Here is a 19574-nt window from a genome sequence, read left to right as displayed (position 1 = left end):
CCCCAAATCTTTCAGAGCACCCAGCAAGGAGACAACGGAACTGCAGGGGGAGTTGCGGAGGAAGCAGACTGCGGGGGGGTTCATTATTTACTGTGCTGTACTCACCCTCATTCTCTGAAAATTGAGGGCTGTCGTATACGCGGGCCCACTCTGTACAAAGACGGGTAAGAAAAGAAAGTTCTTTAACAGTTCTTTAGACACCGTTCAAGAAAATGTTTGTCAGTCAACGTCCTTTTGAGAGCCTTGCCCTGACTAATCAGTCCCAGGCTCGCCAAACATACAGAGGTGACTCCAGAGAAAACAATTCTGCAGCATGTATGATGTTTAGATGTGGTCATGGGCTCTTGAACCAGCAGGGAACCATAAAGATCCAGATGTTGGGCTACATCGTGATGGTTACAGTGTGTGCTGGCATGGGGAGGGAAGTTTAGATGCAGGCAATTTTCTGTGCAATTATCAAAGGAGATGGAACATCAAGATCACAACTCTGCCAAGACGAACAAAATAAGCTGGCAGATACGCACTTAATACTGGTTAAAGCACGGCATCACAGAAAGTACATGACTTGGACCTTTTTCTTAAATGTCCACTCAGAGTTCTCCACCTCTATAGCTTGTGAAGCCACTGCTCTGGAGAGGGATAGAGCAGCACTACTCCTAGGCGGTGCTTGAAAGCAGACTCCCATATGGCATCTTGCCGGGTTCTAGTTAGATGTGTCACAGTGCATGGGGGTACGTCATCAAAAGAGCACGCACGATCGCACTCTGAACATCTGTACCATCTATCATGTTGTACCCCTTCCTGGGATTTCAAAAGAAGGGGCTGTTTATTTTTAGGTGGAACTTGGCCCGTGCTTGAAGCTCGGAAAAGTAACGCTACCATTCTTTCTCCTTCACCCCAAACTCAACTCCTGGTTGTGAAATTTCATTTTGATTTCCGATTAGAACGTGACTGACCACAAAGCAAGCCTGTGAGTCTTACTGCCACGACCGTGGGCAGGCACACCACCTTCATACACAAAGCAGCTGATTTTGCAAGAAGAGACTTTCTGAGCTCTTGTGGTTTACCAAACCGAGTGCCGCGTATCACACTTCCAGGCTCCAAGACTGCGGAATAAGCTTCCACTGCACGTTGCGTACGCACAGCCTTCTTCAGCTGGCTTTGAAGCCTTTTCTAAGCAGCTGTTGCACCAGCACTGAAAAAATACAGGCTCCCCTTTTACCGTATGAACGCATTTTCCCCTCAGACTTTGGCTTACACAGCTCACGTACAGAACATGCAGCTGAAGAATCACACCCTACGCAGCAGCAGCACAAAACTAGCAGTCCAAACACGAGATCATGAATTAATACCAGTAGTTTCAAATCAGGCCAAATTTCCATGGTATCAAATCTATCCTGTACTAGAGGACAATTTTAGCCTTATGTAACAAGTACAAGCCAAATGACGAGTATGCCGGTCTCAGCTTTATTTAAAAACACATTAATATGCCTATTTTATACAATGTGAAAACAAGATGCAGAAAAGCTAACCAAGTAGTCAGGGGGATGCTGCAGATCAGAGATTAGAAGCACCAAGGCTATGCTGGTCTTAGGGACACAGGGACAGATTCCTCCTATGAGGCACCACTTCCAGGACACTACAAATCTGAACAGAAGCTGTGTCGCTAGTGGGCATGCACTCCTCACACCGCCTCCAAATTGTACCAGCGGAGAATAATTATCAACCCATAGAGGGCAATGGAGGAAAAGAAAATGAAATAGGTGGGGGAAAAAAAAGGAAAGAAAATGCAACGGAAAACATTAGATAATCTTCTGCATTAAAATCGCATATTTTGTACGTGTCAGTTAGATAGACTCCAGAAAAGAAACTAGAGCAAAAGGGGCAGATTAAGACTATAAATATAAACAGACTTCTTGAGGTATAATATTTACACACGGGCCATAACAAGTGCTAAGCCATGAAAGGATGTAAACTTTTGGCCCCTGAGCACAGCTGCGACAGTCAGAAAGGACCGCATCAATTAAATCAGGCTGCAAACAGCTGCCTCCCCAGTGCAAAGATGGCTTTTGTCAGAGGCATAATTTCCCTCACCACGGCACAGCAGGCTGACACGAGGGGGTCGCTCCACACAAGCTGCCAGCCCTACACACTGCAGAACTTTGCCTTCTGACCTCCTGCTGTCTCCTGTGCCCTGCCCACGGCGTACAGTTTGTGTGGATCAGCAAGATATCACACCCACCTTCATGTCCTCCAGGAGAGCCTGCGGATCCTCGATGCCTTCTGGAACACACTTCTTGTTCTCTGGGAGAGATTCAAGCTTTTCCACCAGGGCTTTTAAACCCTTCAGTTCAAATTCTGTGAGGTGAGTCCATTTGGTTGAAACTTCTGTAGCTGGAGACCCCGTTGGCGTTTTGGGATAATCCGTGGGGGTCGTTGATTTTGCACTGTCGTCTGATTCATTAGACAAAGTTCTTTTTAGGTACCTCATTACTGTGGCTTTCTGTTTTCTCCCTGCGCCCTCCTTTTCCTCTGAGTGCGTGCTGTTGGGCGAGGACGAGCCATCCACCAGGGATTTGGAGTTCTTATCCAAGCTGTCATCCTTTTCCTCCTGGATATGGGCATCACAAGATTCTTCATCCATGTCTAACCACGAATCTGATGAGTAGCTATCTATGCTGTGTTTTCTTCTTGCATCTGAAAGGTAGAAAAAGAATGCTGAATCTTTACCCAATACAGTTTAGCACTTAAACACGTGTATGACTGGGGCCAGGAGCTGCCTATTTAGAAGTGGACTGGATAATGCCCTTTAAAATTACTCGATAAGTATGCAACAGGAAAGAGCTTTATTCAGCCAATTTTGTTGTTCTTGTTGTTTTTAATGCTGTGTTTGGTTTTTGTTAACATCTGCTCAGTTCAAATGACTGGGAAAAATTAAGGGAAAAATTATGCTTTCTTCAAAACTTCAACCTTCTGCGCCTTCAACTAAGAGTACGCCGAGCTCGTAAGTCACATACAATTAGTTTTCCCACAAATCCAAAAGACCGGATTCAGTAATCTTACAGCTTTAAGATGAAAGTTAGCGAAGAAAGGAGGGAAAATTATGGGGGAAAAAGGCATGTTAAAATACAGCACATCATCACTTTTACGCAAGCTTTGCACAGCAAAAAAATCAACTTCCCAATACTCTCTTTGCAAGCACCAATTAGTAAAACAAGAACTACAACTTGTTACTGCACGAATACCCAGCGCTCTTCTGAGACAGAGGATTACCGTTATGCTTATTTCACGTACAAGAAGCTTAAACACATGGGGAAATGCAAGGACTGACACTCACATGATATTGTTTTACTTAAGGCAGTCCCTCATACATTCTAGGTACTTTTTAGGAAAATTTTTAGGAAAATTTAAATACGAGTTTCCGAGTCCAAAGAACTATTAATCTTAGTTTTATACTAGGTTTCCCCCAAAAATCCCCACTGTTGCCCAACTGCATGCAATCAAGCAGCAAAAGCAACATAGGAAACTAGCAGCCAGGACTCCTTCCTTGTTTATTGGACACAATTTCCCTTACTAAGTGAACACCACTGAATGCAGGCTAGCAACAGCAAGAACTTGTGTGGAAAATACAGTTAACATCAGCAACACCCAGTTAAGTCAGTGTGGATTTTAATGTTGACTGAAATGGGTAGGAGATCAAGCTGTAGACAAAAACACTCTGCAAGGGAAATGGAAGTCATACAGAAAAATGAGTTAATTAACAAAAAGTTTCTTTCACAGCTTCATTTATTATTTTTGTTTGTTTATTTGTTTGTTTTTCAGCAAGCCAAAATCCTGAGTACTTTCATGCTTTGCTGTGCAGTAGTTTTGGATTAGGACTAGGTGAATCATGCTTAAGGAAGGATTAAATGAACATTAAAGAAAGCTCAGCATCCGGTTGTTTAACAGTGAGGCTCAAAACAAATGCCAAAGCCCAGTTCCAAGCTGGCAAATTGATTCTTATCACAGAGAAACTCCTTGTCTCTTGCATCTTCTCACAAAATACACGTTACTTGTCAGCTAGGTAACAAAGATTAACAGGCAGTGGAGAGTACCTGTCCCAGGGCAGCTACCCTCCCTGCTTAGCTTTACAATTTCACATAGAAGCTCTGTAAGGCCAGGTGCACCTCTGGGCATTAGCGCCTGAGAAATGAGTTGGCCATTTTATCCTTCAGGGCAAGCATGCCGATGGCACAGTGTGCACAAAAACCAAGGACTGCTGTCCAAACTGCTCCTTCAGGCACATCTGAATTTTTCCTCAGAACCAGAATGGCCATAAAATCACTCCTGAAAAACATGTTTAAGCTGAAATGCCTGTGAAAAAACAGCACTCATAAAAAATACCAGCAACCAGCAAGGCTGCTCTCAGCCAAATCCAGCTCCGTGCACAGCAGAGGCGAGCTTCCTCCCTGCATCCCTCCCCTAAAGCTTCCCCTTGAAGCAGCAGAGCACAGCTTGCTTTGCATGTTGAGGAGGGGGCACGCAGCGCCCCAAAGCAGCTCCTCCTCTCTGATCTGTGCTCGTACGCCCCCACCACGCTGCTCTTAGAAAAATAAACAGGATTAGAAAATACCTTAACCAGGACGTTTTAAAAACACTAGGTTATCCAACTTATTTAACACTGCTTTCTCCTTTGTGCACAGTAGCTAGCACGCTTACCCACCTCAAAGGGCTATGTAATCGGCTTATGTCATTTTCCCATTTTACAGCTGAGGAAACAGATGCTTGGGAGAACGAGCTGCTCATTGTCACACACCAAATCTAGGGCAAAACCGGGAATCGGAGTGAAGACTGCTGGATTCAGGGCCGGAGCCCGTTCTCTAGGCCACACTGCCTTGGTGAAGCATTTAACAATTGACTGAGGCACAAAAACCTAGTCTAGGTGGGACAAGATGCCAGCAATGGAAGAGAAGCAGCTGAAAGCGGGTACACATCCCTGTGCTAGCGGTACTAGTGCAGCGCCACTGACTGAAATTGGGGTAAAACTGTACAAAGAAAATTGTGCTTCTGTCTTCCTATGCTGTGGCTCTGCTGAACACGAACTGCTGGCTGTAAGTGGGGCAAATCGCAAGCGTAGCCAAAGCCGAAGGAAAGAGAAGGAGATCACGTTATGGAGGTGTGAATAATTTACTGCAAGGAATTCTCGGGCGCTAAGAGAAAACAGCCTTCAAGAGCGCGTTCCACTTCTTGTCTCTTGCTCTAATCTAATGAAACAAAAGGCAAAAGAGGAGTGGAGCATTGCAGCATCCTGGGGACTATTCCCACGGGAAGCAAGCACACGTGGGGCTCAGCAATTCAGTTCTGCCAGCTGCTGCTGCCCCCTGCTACCGGCTGCCTGCACAAACCAGGCACTGCTGGCCCAGCTACACCTGGGTACAGATAATCAGCAAGTGTAATCACGCACACAAACAATAATCCAAATCTGACCTGGAGATGAATGAACCGTCACCAAACAAGTGCCTGTTCTTTGCCAGCCTGACAGTTACACGATGACTGGCCTGATTTTACCTGTGGGGATGGGGCTTGCTCATAACCTGAAGTGCATCGGCCCATGCTGGAGCACCAGGGATTCCATCAGAGTGAGAGTGGACTGCTTTCAAAGAGCAACCACTGTCTGCTACTGTTGCTAATTTAAAAAACAATTAAAAAATTCCAAGGGAATCAATAATGGATGGATAACTTCAAAGTGAGGAAAGTTCAGTTTTGTGTTTTCAAGTCTTTTGGTATAACGCAACATGCCATGATTTTTATTTATTCATTGTAATGAAAACAGTATCTGACTCAGAATTACGATGCTGTACGCTTATGTCCTACATAAACAAAATCTGCATTTACTTTGTCAAGAAGTGCATCTTAAGCACTATATTACCAGGGCTCCACTGACCTGTAGGTTGTTAGTTTATCAAGTCTCTCCGTGGAAAGGAGCTCCTGCTAAGCACAACTGTGGTTTCTCCTGAGCCAATGCCCCAGCCACTACCTGCTTAGGACTCCAGTTTCAGAGTGGTTGGCCAGTCCAAGCTCCCACCCTGCTGAGATAGCCCTAAAAGACCTTCAACACTCCCCATCTCAAGGGAATAAACCATGTTACACAACCAGTCAATGACAGAACTCAGTGAGGAGAAGCAGCAGCACAGGCTTGACCACAGGACAGAAAGCTAGAAAAAACTGTTCTGTTTTTTTCCCTACAGCAATTCACTTCCCTGTGGTTCTGGGCAAATCACTTAGCTTTCCCCACAGTTATTCACTTGTACAAGAAAGATAATTATACACAGTTTCTTTCATTGCTGAAAAGCAACTTGTTTTACGGAACTTGAAAGACAAGGAGGATGGTGAGGTATGATTACAAAATCTTTCTGAACTCTTTACAATAGTCCAGTGTCTGTTATCTACCTTGCCATTCCCAGTTTCAAACCTTGGCACTGTGGCTTGGGAGCAGCAGTTCCTAGTGGTCTGCTAAAGACAGAAATGACATTTTCATTAGCAGAAAAAAAAACCAACCCTGAGCATACTGGAAATGTGTTGCTGCATGGAGCACCTCATACAGAAATCACTCAATACAGTCCAGTACCTGTCTACCAATAAGCAAATCCATTCCATCCTCTGAGAAGAAGGAGGGGAAAAAAAAGAAGACATGGCTCCTTCACCATGCCAGGGGGCACATTTTCTTCATCCATCAGGCTTAATATACAGTTAGAGCCACCCCGTTAAAATTTTAGCAATGGGAATCTTAAAAGCTGCAGGCTACAGAGAAAGTGTCTTTCTGATAGCCCAGTATTTTCTCCCAATTACTCTTTGTCAGCTCACTCTCCAGATCTGTATCTCGCTGAAGGTCAATTGTGGCTGAAAACATCCAGTACAGACTCATTCATGATAAGAGTAAAAATAATGAAGACATATCCCTCCTGAAGCAGCGCGTGTTCAAATCTAGGTGGAAACCCAAATAGGATCCCCTTCTGATTTCAGCTGGCAGGACAAATGGCACAGCTGAGAAGGACAAGGAAAAGAAAAAGGGGGAGAAAGAGAGATTGTGTGCTTTTACAGCAGCCTGTGATTTCTGTCATGTCGTCATTCCCCTGAGCGTTTGCCCTTCTGTGGAAGAGATCAGAGAAAGAACACTCGCTACCTAGGAGGCAACTGCCTGAAATCTCCTTCTTGGGCCTGAAGAATGGGAAAAGAAGCCACAGCAGCCTTCCTCCAACTCCTTCAGAAGGGCAGACGTTTTCATTTAAGGAGTGGAACACTCAAGGTTTCAGCCTCATCTATGCTGAGGTTTGTTTGTTTTCTGGAGTTATGTGAGTCCAGACATTTAGGAAGCAGAAATACAAAGAACAGTGAAAAACGCTGCATTAGCATACAACCATATTGACAGAGGTATCACAGGAATAAATTTTCTTGAGTAGGCCATATCTTGAAAGAGTCACTCTGAATTTGGCAACCTTCATGCCAAGGTAAATAAATACTATGCGATGAAACCGTACCATGAGGGTTCTAAAGATATCCTTAAAGCACAAGTCATTATGAACTCAGTTTTGTGTTCCCCCAAGATGTTCTCTATCACCACAGTACTGTCTTTTTCCAAAGAGGAGAACTGGATTTCTATTGACTCCATGAAAATGACCACCTTGTGAATCCCGGAGATCACAGGCAGCATCCTGCTCTCTCTGGAGGATGTCCTCACCAACTTGTAGTCATCTCTGCAGCTTCTGAGACCCAGTAGGACCACTGTATCGGAAGGTTTGTAAGGAAAGAGAGCAGCACAGCTTAGGGGTGGAGAAAAAAATGAGTTCTAGAACCCTAAAGAAAAGTTATTAAGTAGACTTCTACAACAAAGTACGTCAAGAAAATTAAAAAAAAAAAATAAATAGGGAAAAATAAGCAGTACAAACACTGATTCTTCAAGAAAAGTTTCTGAAAATCACTGCAAGGATGTGAAGATTTTTTTCTCCGAAACCACGGAGGACAGAAGACAATTCAATCTATTGAGGGGCCTGCAGGGAAGTTAAGTACTTTGTTTCATTACTCTTTAAGGAGAATGACGGGAAATTCTTCGTCAAGGGATAGTCTCTCATGGGAAATCAAGGCATTGCTTGCAGATAGTAAAGTCTCTAAGGAAGAGAAGAGCATTTAACAATTTAAGGACCTTAACAGTTCTGAAGAAAAACTTCAAAACTAAAGCAGTGGGGTTTTGGAGTAGCAACTTCATTTAGATCTCCCATCCCAAAGCAGGTGAATGATAGCAAGATACAGACACTGCAGAACAAATGAGTGTAATTCAAGGACTGAAGTTCACGGAGATTTATTTGAGTCAAGAGGCTGGACACTGAGACCAGTTAGAAGACAGACAAGCAAGTATATGAAACAGTATTACTCAAGCAAAACAAAACATCATGGCTTTGTCAAGGTAAATGATGTCCCTTTACTCCTGCAGAGAATTTGATAAATGCCAAAGTGAAAGATCCAGTAGGAGATCTGGGCTGTTGAACTGCAATCTCCAGCTAAATAATTATTTTAAGGTTAAGATTTTGCTAAGAAATAAAAAGCGAGTGTCTGACAAAGTATGAATCTGTCACTCCTGGAGAGAAAGGCCCTGGATGTCAATGTCAGAGATTTTATCAGCATGTTAATACCCTGAAGTCAAGAGACAGCCGGCAGGTGGATGAGCCACACGCTGTCAGCAGATACCACTTGAGCACACTGCAGGAACCAATTCATTCAAGACAGCACCAACAGCCCAAGGTCTGCCCATGCAGACACTCCAGCACCGAGCTGGCACTAGCAGCCTTGCAGCAGGGCTGCGGGTTAGATCGGCTCGTCGGTCCTACTGATAACAAATGTGTTCTTTTTTTGGGTAGGATTCATTTCAGTCGGGTCACTGAGCCGATTCAGCTCACGGGGCAACCGCACGATCTCTAGGGTTCACAAAACAGATTCATCTTCTTAGAGCAGCATGTTTCTTATATTAGCTTGGAATGACCATAAAACCACGCTGAATCAACATGTAAACAGTTTAATATTCACCTTCCAGCAGGCCAACAACCGAAGCCACCACAGAGAGACAAGACGACCCAGAAACTGTTGCCAGTGTTGCTTTTACCAATGCCTTTGCGGTTGACACTCTTTGGTCATGCAAAACAATCCTTTTCCCCCTAGACGCTGGAGAACTGCAGTTCCCAGTGAGCTTTTGTATGATTTCAGCCTCTCTCAGCTAGTAACCGGACTGAGACACACTTCATGGGGATCACCAACCCATTATCAGTAATTACTGAGCTGGGCTTCAATTCACACTGGCCATTTAGCTGGAAAAGGTCCCATCTCAATATCCTGAACCATCCACTCCCCACATCTAATTTGTTCTGCAATTACACCTTGGTGATCTGGCACCCTCACCCTGCCGGCAGGAAGAGCCTCTTCTCGTGCCACTGGTTTTGACTACGGGAGGTAGGTTCTGCATTTTCCAAGGAACACAGTTACCAGTTTTGTTGCTGCTTTTTTGAAGAGCAGATCTAAGTGGCTAATTTGTCCTTTGCTCTAGGATGACCCTATGTATCACTTCTTCCATGTGGAATTCGTGCTTTACTAATCCCTTCTCATCAGGGACTCATGGAGCAAAGACACAAAATGTGTAGTACTCAAGTTCCCAGGGAACCCAAGAAATTTCTCTGGCTGATCTACATGGCCTTTTAGGTCCCTCAAGTCAGTCTTGGTCAGAAAATATGTCTGGAGTGGGACATCTGCCTATACCTTCTTCAACCCCTTCTGCTGAAGATTATGCTAGAGCAATCGTTTCCCTCCTGTCCAGAGCAGTTCCACACAGACCAGGTTCACTCCAACCACCTCGGAGTGGGAGGCACAGAAATACTTTAGGCCTCCTCCAGATTTAATACGTATCAGTGAAGATTTAGCTGGTGCTTGTGTTCCTTTCAGCCATTCTGTGCTTAAAAGCAGGGTGGTAACATGGCCCGCTGTCTTGTTCCAACACAGGGAAGGAAAAAAGGGCAGTTCAGAAAGGCAACAGCTGGAATTGCAACACAGTGATGTAAAGCTCACAGCAGCGCCAAGCAATGCCTTCCCGCTGCAGGCACGTCCATCCATCTCCGCTCTGGTCCATTTTCAGCTGTTGTTTTAAAGGTTTCTTGACCTCCCTGCACTTAGGTTATAGATCATGTAGATTTGTGTAGGTGTTTTCTTGGTTTTGGTATTCGCTCGAAGCAGAAGTCAGTCACCAAACAGAGAGAATTAAAGTCAAGATTAAAGCGAACAGAAAGAAGCCAGGTATAGTGACTGTAACGCGTTCTGTGGAGCAGACATGCTATAAAAGGACCAAATATCCGTCCTACCAGAGCACATTTGCAACGCACACATTTCTGGCTACTAAGGTACTGTGCCAAACACAGCAGTAAATCCTCAACTGTTTGGCACATCACCTTAACACAAACAGTACTGAAACCAAGAAGTAAACGCATCCACAATTTGTTTTTCTGGGATCCACTTGCTAAGGAATGCTCAATAAATATCATTCAAAGTGAGTTGGTACTTCATGAAAACGCTTCAGAGCCCAAACCTCCCCACCTCAAAATAAAGAAACAGGTCATCAGAATTTCTACAATTCTCCAATGTAATTTAAAATCTCTGCAGAAACCAAAGCAACCAAAGCCTAAGGTGCTAGCATCGGTTCTGAACACGCGCTCGGAGGACTCACTCACCAATTAACACCGGGCTCACTCACCAATTAACATTGATTCTCTCTGGTACTCTTTGCTGAGGTGGCAGCGCTGGGTCACACAGGACACGTATCTCTCCAGAACATACCAGCACATTTCATAGTAGAAAGGATAACGGAATTTGGCGTGCACCTGAAAGCAAGATTGAGACCGTCAGTCCACGGGGAAGGGAGGAGAAGTTTGCAGCACAAGGGCCAGCCATCATTCTCATCGTGGTATCACGAGCACACACAGTATGCAGCAGGGGGAGGGGAGGGCGGGGGGAGCCGCGTGAGACGGACGCCTTCAGCATACAAAGCGAGGAGGCCGCCTGCCTGCCTGCCATGATAGCATCATTTCTTGGTTCACTAATTTGTATCCTCTTGGGGTGGCGGGAGAGGAAAGGGTTTGTGTTCTTGTGAAATCATGAAACTGATGGATGGCCCCCACGGCATTCTTTACCTTCTGTATAAACATAGGGTGGTCACATACAGATGTTAGTCACTAAAATTCAAGTTAAAATAGAAGTGGTTTATTTCATTTCCAAAGCACTATCACATGATTATTTATTTTTTTTAAATCAAAATGGCAGCATTACCTAAAACGACTCAAGCAGGAAATACATCTTTTTCCAATCACCACCTTCCCAACAATTTGATTAAACAAATGAACAAACACAAATTCTTGATGATTAGTACACACATTAAAAGCAAAAATCCCTTTTGTGGTTTACACTTTGCATTTTGATAGCGAGCTAACTTTTGCTACAAACAAAACTGAAAGCGGGATTTTGACAAAAGACTGTCGAGCTGCGCATTTTTTCTTTCATCTCAGACCTGTTTGCACACAAAAAGCTTATTCCCTAATGTTAGGTATTTGTGAGATCATTTCAGATTCAGAAGAAAACGAAGTGGGTTTCCTTGTCTTTCCCGATAGTTTTCTATCCATGGGAGGTCACTGTACCAAGGAACAATCTAGGAAGGTCCCCAAATGCAAGAACATAGAAATATTGGTTGTGATTTGTTAAAAACAGATGCCATGCATCTTGCATAAACTTGTACTTGCACTGTACACTTCTTTTTCTCCTGGTGACACAGAAATTGCATTTTGCAGGCTTGCATTCACATATTCCATTGGTATTTAGGAAACGCTTTAAGATATTTTATGGATTTTAACTGTTCCCCTAGCCAAGAGGTGTCCACCCATGTTTAATGAAAAGCTGGACTGCGCTAGAAGGAGCATTATCTTAACTGATTTAAAACAAAAACCACCACCCCACCACACATCACCCGAAAAGCTGTGAGGTCTAAACAGACCCACTACTGCAACACCTGGAAACTCAGGTCCGGCTCTGTGAAGCAGGCGCAGTCTGAACATCTGCCTGGTGACACCAGCATCCACTTGAGCATGCCAAAGGCTTATTACAGGAATGCCCATGCTTGAAAACTGTCCCCAAGGTGGGCAAAGAACTTGCCTCTGCCCCCACAGGGAGCACAAGCACTTTTAGCAGTGAAACAACATGTAATTAAGGGAGAACACACTGTGTTGTCCCACTAAATGCATCACAATGTAGGACTTCAATATTCCATGGCAATTCCCAAAAGTTAAGATTTCTTAAATCCTCCACAAGTGGAGCTGGCAAATCTGAACTGCGTGGTGCGATGGGTCATGCATCCAGCAATGCTGCAACTTTTCAAATGTTTCCCTGTCGTTTGTTATAAAGAACAGATACCAAAAAAGAAAGAAAAAAAAAGGAAAAAACCAACCAACCAACCAGCATCCCCCTAAATGTGAGAACATTTAACCCCAGGGCCTTTTTGCAGTAGAGAATTTCTTTCCTTTGGTTTAGTTATTTGTCATAAAGAAGAGCTCGAGTCACGTCTCACTATTACGGAACACAGGGGAAATTAGCCATGCTAAAATATATGCTAATAAAGGAACTCAAATTTTTCCAAGAGAGCACTGCAGGAAACAAAATTTGCAAAGAATTGACTTACAAACAGGAAGCCGCCTTCCACCCCTCAGCCTTCAAAAGGTTTTCAGCCACATGCCTGGGAATATTAAAGACATCATTGCTCAACATTTGTTGACAGATCCTGAGCTTCACCAAATTTAGTTGTTACCAATGTTAATTCAATGTGAAAGACAAGGCAGTAATGCATGCAGTGCTCCCATTATGTATATCAATCTTTAATATTCAATTTGAGTTCCTAATTGCCTCACTATCAATGTTCCAACCCACAGCAAATCCCTCCATGCCTCTGTAATTTACTATTTGCCTGAGAAGGCTCTGCCTTTGCAAGCCTTCTGAAGTAAGAGCGACCACATCCAGCGCGAGGTACCGTGCAGAGATCTGCCGCGGCCTTTGCCATGAGAGTAAGTCTAAGGGTGCTTTAAAACCTTGTACAATTTGCCTTGTGAAGAAGCACAGAGAACATTATTTATGATATCCTCGAACGTTTATTAATTGATGGGTGTGAGCTGTGTTACATACAAGTCCATAATTTTTCCATTGTATAGTCACGGTCAAGTGAACTCTTATTTGGGGGGAAGTTACGCGATCATTTAAAAGTGTCCTACCTGATATGGACTCTGCCAGAGGACTAAACCCCCACCAGCAGGGAAATAGCATCTAACCAGCATTTCCAGCTCTAACTTCTATGATTAATAATTTACAATCCACAGAATCATTTTTTTTAATTATTCCTGTACAGTGAGAAAAACCCTCTCTGGAGTATGATCTATTTCCTTAGTTCAAAGTGAAATAATTTTAGAGACCTGTATCTCCCTCCAAAAACAAAACAAATTTGTAGGAAGTAAGGCACAAAGTTTCCTTAAGAAATGATTTCTCATCCACAATATCCGTTAAGATTTTGTTACAAGTACAAACTCTACTTGTATTTAATCTCTCTAATCAGAATCTCGAAAAACAACGTAAGATTATTTACAAAATAATCCATCCATCCGCTTAAAATATTATCTTAAGTTCCAAAAAACCACATCAGTAGCAAACACCGTCATCTGTGAGTGACCACCTTACGTATGAATTTTGAGTGCTCCTGTCCCCATCCACGTTCCAGTATTTTAACGCCGTTAAATTTAGACGAGTTGGGAGGGAGTTTGACACATTCTTCCTCTTCAGTAATACCGAGCTGTAACACCCCTGTGCCAAGATGATGAATCTCCGCACGGCAGCCTGCTTTGCAGTTATTCAAGCTGGTCTAGCAGAGAGCTAAACAGCTTGGCCTATTTGACTAGCTGTTAATTGGCCTCTAGGAAAGCCAGACTGCAAAATGAGAGTCTCTACAAACTGTAAGGCTGGAGAATATTTGTTTACCTCAATTGCACATTAGGAGCTGTTTCCAACAATAGACATGTTTTTTATTACTCCTTAAAACTATTTTTAAATGGCTATAACCCTCTTAAAAAGTCTCCTAGGGATTTGAGAAATTAAGCTAGAATAAGCATGACAAGTATATAAACTAGGCAATTTTATCAGGCTGTAAATCAGCATTACCATTTCAACCATGTATTTATTCTTGTCTTAGCTGCTAAGACAATAACAACTACACCTAGCATAAAAATGACTTTGAATATCAGCAATCAAAGATGATTAAGCATTATATAGCAGGTTTAAACACAGCGAAACCTCCATAAAATTGCTCTCTGCAAAATGAAGAAGGGAAACACACCTGTATTACACTTTGATTTGCGCGTGGCAAATTACTTCGTCAATCACATCGTGTAATTTACTTCTGTGCTATACACAATGGAAAGATCAATACTGATGAGAAACTCATTTGCAGTATGTTCACACTGCCAAATTTGTGTGAACTACATACTGTACTGAGTCTGCTATTCTAGCCCGTGTATGAATAAAATTATTTGAACAAAGAAATTACAAAATTTGATTGGCAAAGCAAATAAAGCAGTACGCACTGGAATTCCATTTTGAAAACATTTACCCCCTCAAGATTCCTGCGTGATATTTTTAGTTGTTCTGTGTGTTATTATTTCTAAATAACAGTATTGATTTGTCTGCCTCTTTCTTATCAAACTTCTGTATGCTTTAGTTGCAAGTCTTCTATTTTCTGTCTTGAACTTCTTGCTAGTCTTCGACTGTTCACACAGCTTTGTTATTATACAGCTGCCTACAAGCACAAGTTTGTGAACAAACGCACGGGGTTGTGCAAAACAGTGCTGGCACAGCAACATCCAAGTGCCGAAACTGTTACTGTGAAGTTGTGGAAGTTCTGCGTTGTTGGCTTTCATTAGTCTCTTAAAGCACTCAAGTATTTATTGGAGGGAAAATTATAAAGAACTGCAGATACTTTGAATTAAAATAAATCAAACCCGACAAGAGTAAAGACCTGATTTGGGATTTCCAAATGTCACAGAACCCCTTTCCAGAAAACAGTGACAGGACATTTTCGAAGAGGCAGACATCACACCCACTGAACCTTCCCACAGGATCAAGGTACAAGTGACTTTTCAAAGGCACTTCACTGTAGCTGCCCAGTAGGTTCCTAAAAGTTACCAAAAAACTTACAGGGCAATCTGCCTCCTGGTATAAAAGCTCAGGAGATCAAAGCTGCCCCCCGTTTCCCAAGCAGAAGGACCTGACATGAAGAAGCACTACTGAGCAGTTGCAACTCCAGTAAAATGTGTGTGGCTTTGGGTTGCTCAGGTCCTGTGGGAACAAGATGCCAGCTCTCTTTACATCAGGAAAAAGAGCATTTCCCTTCCAGACATCAATGGAAATAAATAAATTGTCTTTTCCATTCCAGTTACACGTGCTAGCACCCTTCATGGCAACAACACGCCTCTCCTTTGAGCAGCTGCAGCATACGTATCCAGCGTGTATTGCTGGTTCTTACAGCCACTCTAAAAACCTCCCTGTGCCAAGCTCCTTTGTTGAACTTAGCCACAGCTCAACTCTGGCAGCCAGTCCTTTTCCTGAAGCACTCCTACAGCTCATCCCTTCTCCCTTCACTCTGCAAAAGAAGCTGGTGAGCCCCTTCCTGCTTCTGCCATCCCAACTTTTTCCTGTTCAAGTCCCTTTAAAAATAAAAATAAAGGGTAAAGATACTTCACATTCTTGCCTTGGGAACACCTATTCGAAGCCAGGCTGAACTCCATCTGGCCTTTACCTCTACTTCTGCCCTCTGCTGCAGTCTCTGTTCTAATTCTTCTGAATTTCAGGTTTTGTCTTCATCTGTCTTCCACTAGGAATTCATTCTTCTACTTAAGATTCCTTCTCCTCCTAACAATCACTGCAGGAAACCAACCTCTCCCACTACCGCTTTGCAGTGTGAAGACTAGCAGGCCCCGTACCCCTGCGAAGCACGGGAGCACTCTCTTCCCAACACAACACTGGCAGAGAGAGGCTGAGGGGAGGACACCCTTCCTCTCACACTGAGCCAGAGATGTCTTTCGAAACAACACGTATGTGTCTCAGACTAGCGCAGTCTCACTGCAAGGAAAGTGATTTGGGGCAAAAGCCCACTTGGAGCCAGAACTGTGCCCTCTTGTAGAGGTGAACACAATGAGCTGACGTTCAACACGCACCATTTTAAGACTTTTTTTAGTGAAGATGTATCACAGCTTCCCGCTGTGTGTTTTGCCAGCCCAAATCTCCACGAACGCTTGACCTGGCACCTGTGCCTGTGGTCTACCAGCACTGTCACAGCGCAGTGCCTCCAGAATAGCCAGCCACAAAAATCCTCATCTAAATTTGTACATACACTGGTCTATATTTACATCAAAATTATAGGATTGCCTTGCACGGTTTATTTAATAGCCTAGTAAAACAGTGGCACTTCCTTCAGATGCTGCTGCTTTATGGAACTGCAAAGAACATGACAGCTAGGTGTCAAGCTTATTAATCAAGGGCATAATTTTCACTCCTCGAGAGGCTGCACAGAAACCTCCTCCAGATGTAGTACTCTGCTGCAGCCAGGTGAGCATCACCATTCAGACTAACGCCCCAGCCCAGACTCATTTGTCCCATGAAATTCTTGCATTGTATGGAGTCATTGTAGAAGAAAATCCTGAGAAGCACAGAAGATGATGTTTCTCATGAAACTTCTCCACAGCTTTCTCAGTTCAGCTGTGGACATTATTCTCCAGCCCTGGGTATCCATTCCTGGGGGTTAGCAGGAGTGTACTGGTACAAAGGAATTGCCCTGTAAAGGGCAATATGCTTGTGTGCACGAGGGAATCTGTTTATAAAGTTTAGCAGCCAGACAAAAGGTACAGAATGGACATGTCAGTTGGAAGTAGGGAAAAACAGATGAGTAAACGTCACTAAAAATCGCCAACATTTGAAAGTCTCGTTATTTCATGTTTACCTCTCAACAATTCTGACATGGAGATCCCATCAGTTCGTGTTTCTCAGGAAGGAATAGGGGGGGGAGAGAGACAGAAAGAGGCAGACCACGGTCACAAAGCACTGTTCGGTTAAGAAGAGAATCAAGTATCCTTACCCTTGTTCTGTCCTCAATTTCATAGATGCGAAGCTGCATGGGAACATTAAAGCTATGCAGGATATTTCCACCAAACACCAGAGAATCTACCGGAGTATAAACCGCATGTATCCACCCTAGAGAGGGAAAGCAAAGAACTGAGAATGCCTCACACTATGTAGTATTACAGAGCAATTTACAATCAACTTTAAACAACCCCATAAACCCCATTCTGAGGGGGGAAGAGAAGTTAAGTAGTGAAAGGTTAAATAGTATGCTCATAGGCACGCTAAGACTAATAATAGCAGAAGGCATCTTATGATGCACAGTCTCACAACCCTCTGTGTGTTGAGTTCTTCTATTTATCCACAGAACGGTTTCAGTGTTTACTGAGAACACACAAGCTTGTGACTCAACCACATCCATGACTAAGAAGTAAACTCAGCCTGCTCAGTACACTTGGCTCTCAGATGATCTCCTGGCACCTCCAGTAGGGCTGCAAATCGTGTTCGTGGTGGTGGTGGGCTAGGGCTGTGGAACCGGACTGAGTCACATCAAACTTCTGCCACGCCAGCACCACAGCACACATCTCCAGGTGTCAACAATTCCAAGTTATTGCCAGCCCTCCTTCAGAGGTGAAAGTTTTATGTTCTGTTATCAACTTCCTGAAGCAGCAATTGAAAATCTTTTTCACTGCCAGCCCCAAGTTAAAGGACTTAACATTTCTAATACCCGAGCTGATGAGGCTGTTCTGACCCTATCCTCGAAGGGACTGAATTCATTGCATGGGCTCCAAAGCGAGGGAAGAATTTTCTGCCGTAACAAAAATCCAGACGTAGCAATTCAGGCAGCCACACAGCTCTTCTGCTTCTGCGTTGTTTGCTTGGTGTGCCAGCAGACGAAGGCCTGGCTATGCAAAACTGTAGCCTCTGATCTCTGCGGTGAAAGAGGGATTGATCCTGCTAATGATCTGGGACCCATGGAGACCTGATGCTTTTTTCTCCTTTTTTTAATGAAAAGTATTACAATTTATAAACCAGCAGATAAAAGCAACAAAGAGGGCAGTCAATTTTCTCCTAACTGCGCAGTACTTTCCATTAAAGCTGTGGCGGCTTTCCTTCACTTCACGATCAGTGAGGGAGCAGGAAAATGCTGCTCTGCCTAAAGGGTTCTCCAGCTAGCAGCCACAAGAGCCTTCCTTTGCAACAATCCCTAGACGCTAAGGGCCTGCAGAGGCGCACCTGAGAAGTCCTCGAGCCCCAGCAGATGGCAGAACTGCAGCTTTCATTTAAGGGCACGTTGGTAGGAGAGTCAGGAAGGAAAAGAAATCAACATGAGAATTTTCTCCCTGGAAACATCCCTCTGGATACATTTTTTCTGAACGTCAACATCACAGAAAGGTTGAGGTTGGCTGGGACCTCTGGAGGTCGCCTGCTCCAACCCCCCTGCGTGAGCCAGGCCACCAAAAGCTGCGTGCCCAGGACCACGTCCAGACAGCTTTTGAGTATCTGCAAGGATGGAGCCTCCAGAACCCCTCTGGGCAGCCTGTTCCAGCGCTCAGTCAATGTACAGGTCAGATTCCATGTGAGAAACGGGATGCAGAGAAAAACGCAGGTGGCTTGTGGCTCTGGCAGCTCTAGGTATTATCGCATCTTTCCTGCTCCAGTTAGGATAATTTCAGCTACAAGCCACTTACTATCATCCAGCATGTTTATTACTTCCAAATCAAGAACGACCAACTAGAGAGGATTTTTTTTTCCCTATAAGGGTAATACAGCAACTATGCATGTCAATAACATGAAAACACTTCACAGTTAAAGCAGTTCATCACCTCGCATGAAATACATCAGTCTGTACTAAGAGCAAACTGCTGCAAAACAAATGATACTCCTGATCCTAGTCTTTGGGAAGGAAAAAAGATGTAAGGTGAAGGAGTTCAGGGTTACTGCTTCCACGAAGCAATCAAAGACTGCAGTTTCTGCAGTTTGGGGGTTGCTGGGTCCCCAAAGCTGACTTACTGGATTATTGGTAAAACTCAGGGTCAACTTGGGTGATAATTCAGCTTAATTGCCAGTTCCAGAGATGAACAAGCTGAAGGTCCAACAAGTGCAATGACTTGTCCATGGCCACATGGCTGAGCGGTGGCAGAAGACAAGCCACAGGCAGCCAGTTACCAGCAGGACGCTGAGAAGCCTTCACCACTTGTTTACACCACAAATCTCCCAGAATAAATCGATGTACACGCAGACTGACAGATGTAACAAGATATTTTAACGGAATCATCAACATCATTCTAAATACAACCTGTTATCAAAGATTTACAGCTCAAGTAAGAAGAGTAACTGAGCTGAAACCTGGCTTTCTAGACATA

General features: G+C 43.8%; 1 protein-coding gene across 24 annotated transcripts in view; it reads right to left on the bottom strand.

Moving 5' to 3' along the window:
• Positions 1-19574, bottom strand: part of KDM2B (lysine demethylase 2B) — a 110314-nt gene that overhangs the window by 42656 nt on the left and 48084 nt on the right. For 23 of the 24 annotated variants that reach the window (XM_083804289.1, XM_083804286.1, XM_083804269.1 and 20 more), the window contains 3 exons: positions 17225-17340; positions 10766-10892; positions 2243-2697 (listed from right to left, as the gene is read on the bottom strand). In XM_083804289.1, coding sequence (XP_083660415.1) covers positions 2243-2697; positions 10766-10892; positions 17225-17340 — 698 coding nt within the window. The remainder of the gene's footprint in view (positions 1-2242; positions 2698-10765; positions 10893-17224; positions 17341-19574) is intronic. The other variant, XM_083804282.1, reaches the window with a different exon arrangement.

The sequence above is a fragment of the Anser anser genome, assembly GCF_964211835.1.
Source record: "Anser anser genome assembly, chromosome: 18".
Lineage (NCBI taxonomy): Eukaryota > Metazoa > Chordata > Aves > Anseriformes > Anatidae > Anser > Anser anser.
Note: the sequence above shows the minus strand (reverse complement) of the source record. Positions and strands in the feature narration are given on the sequence as shown.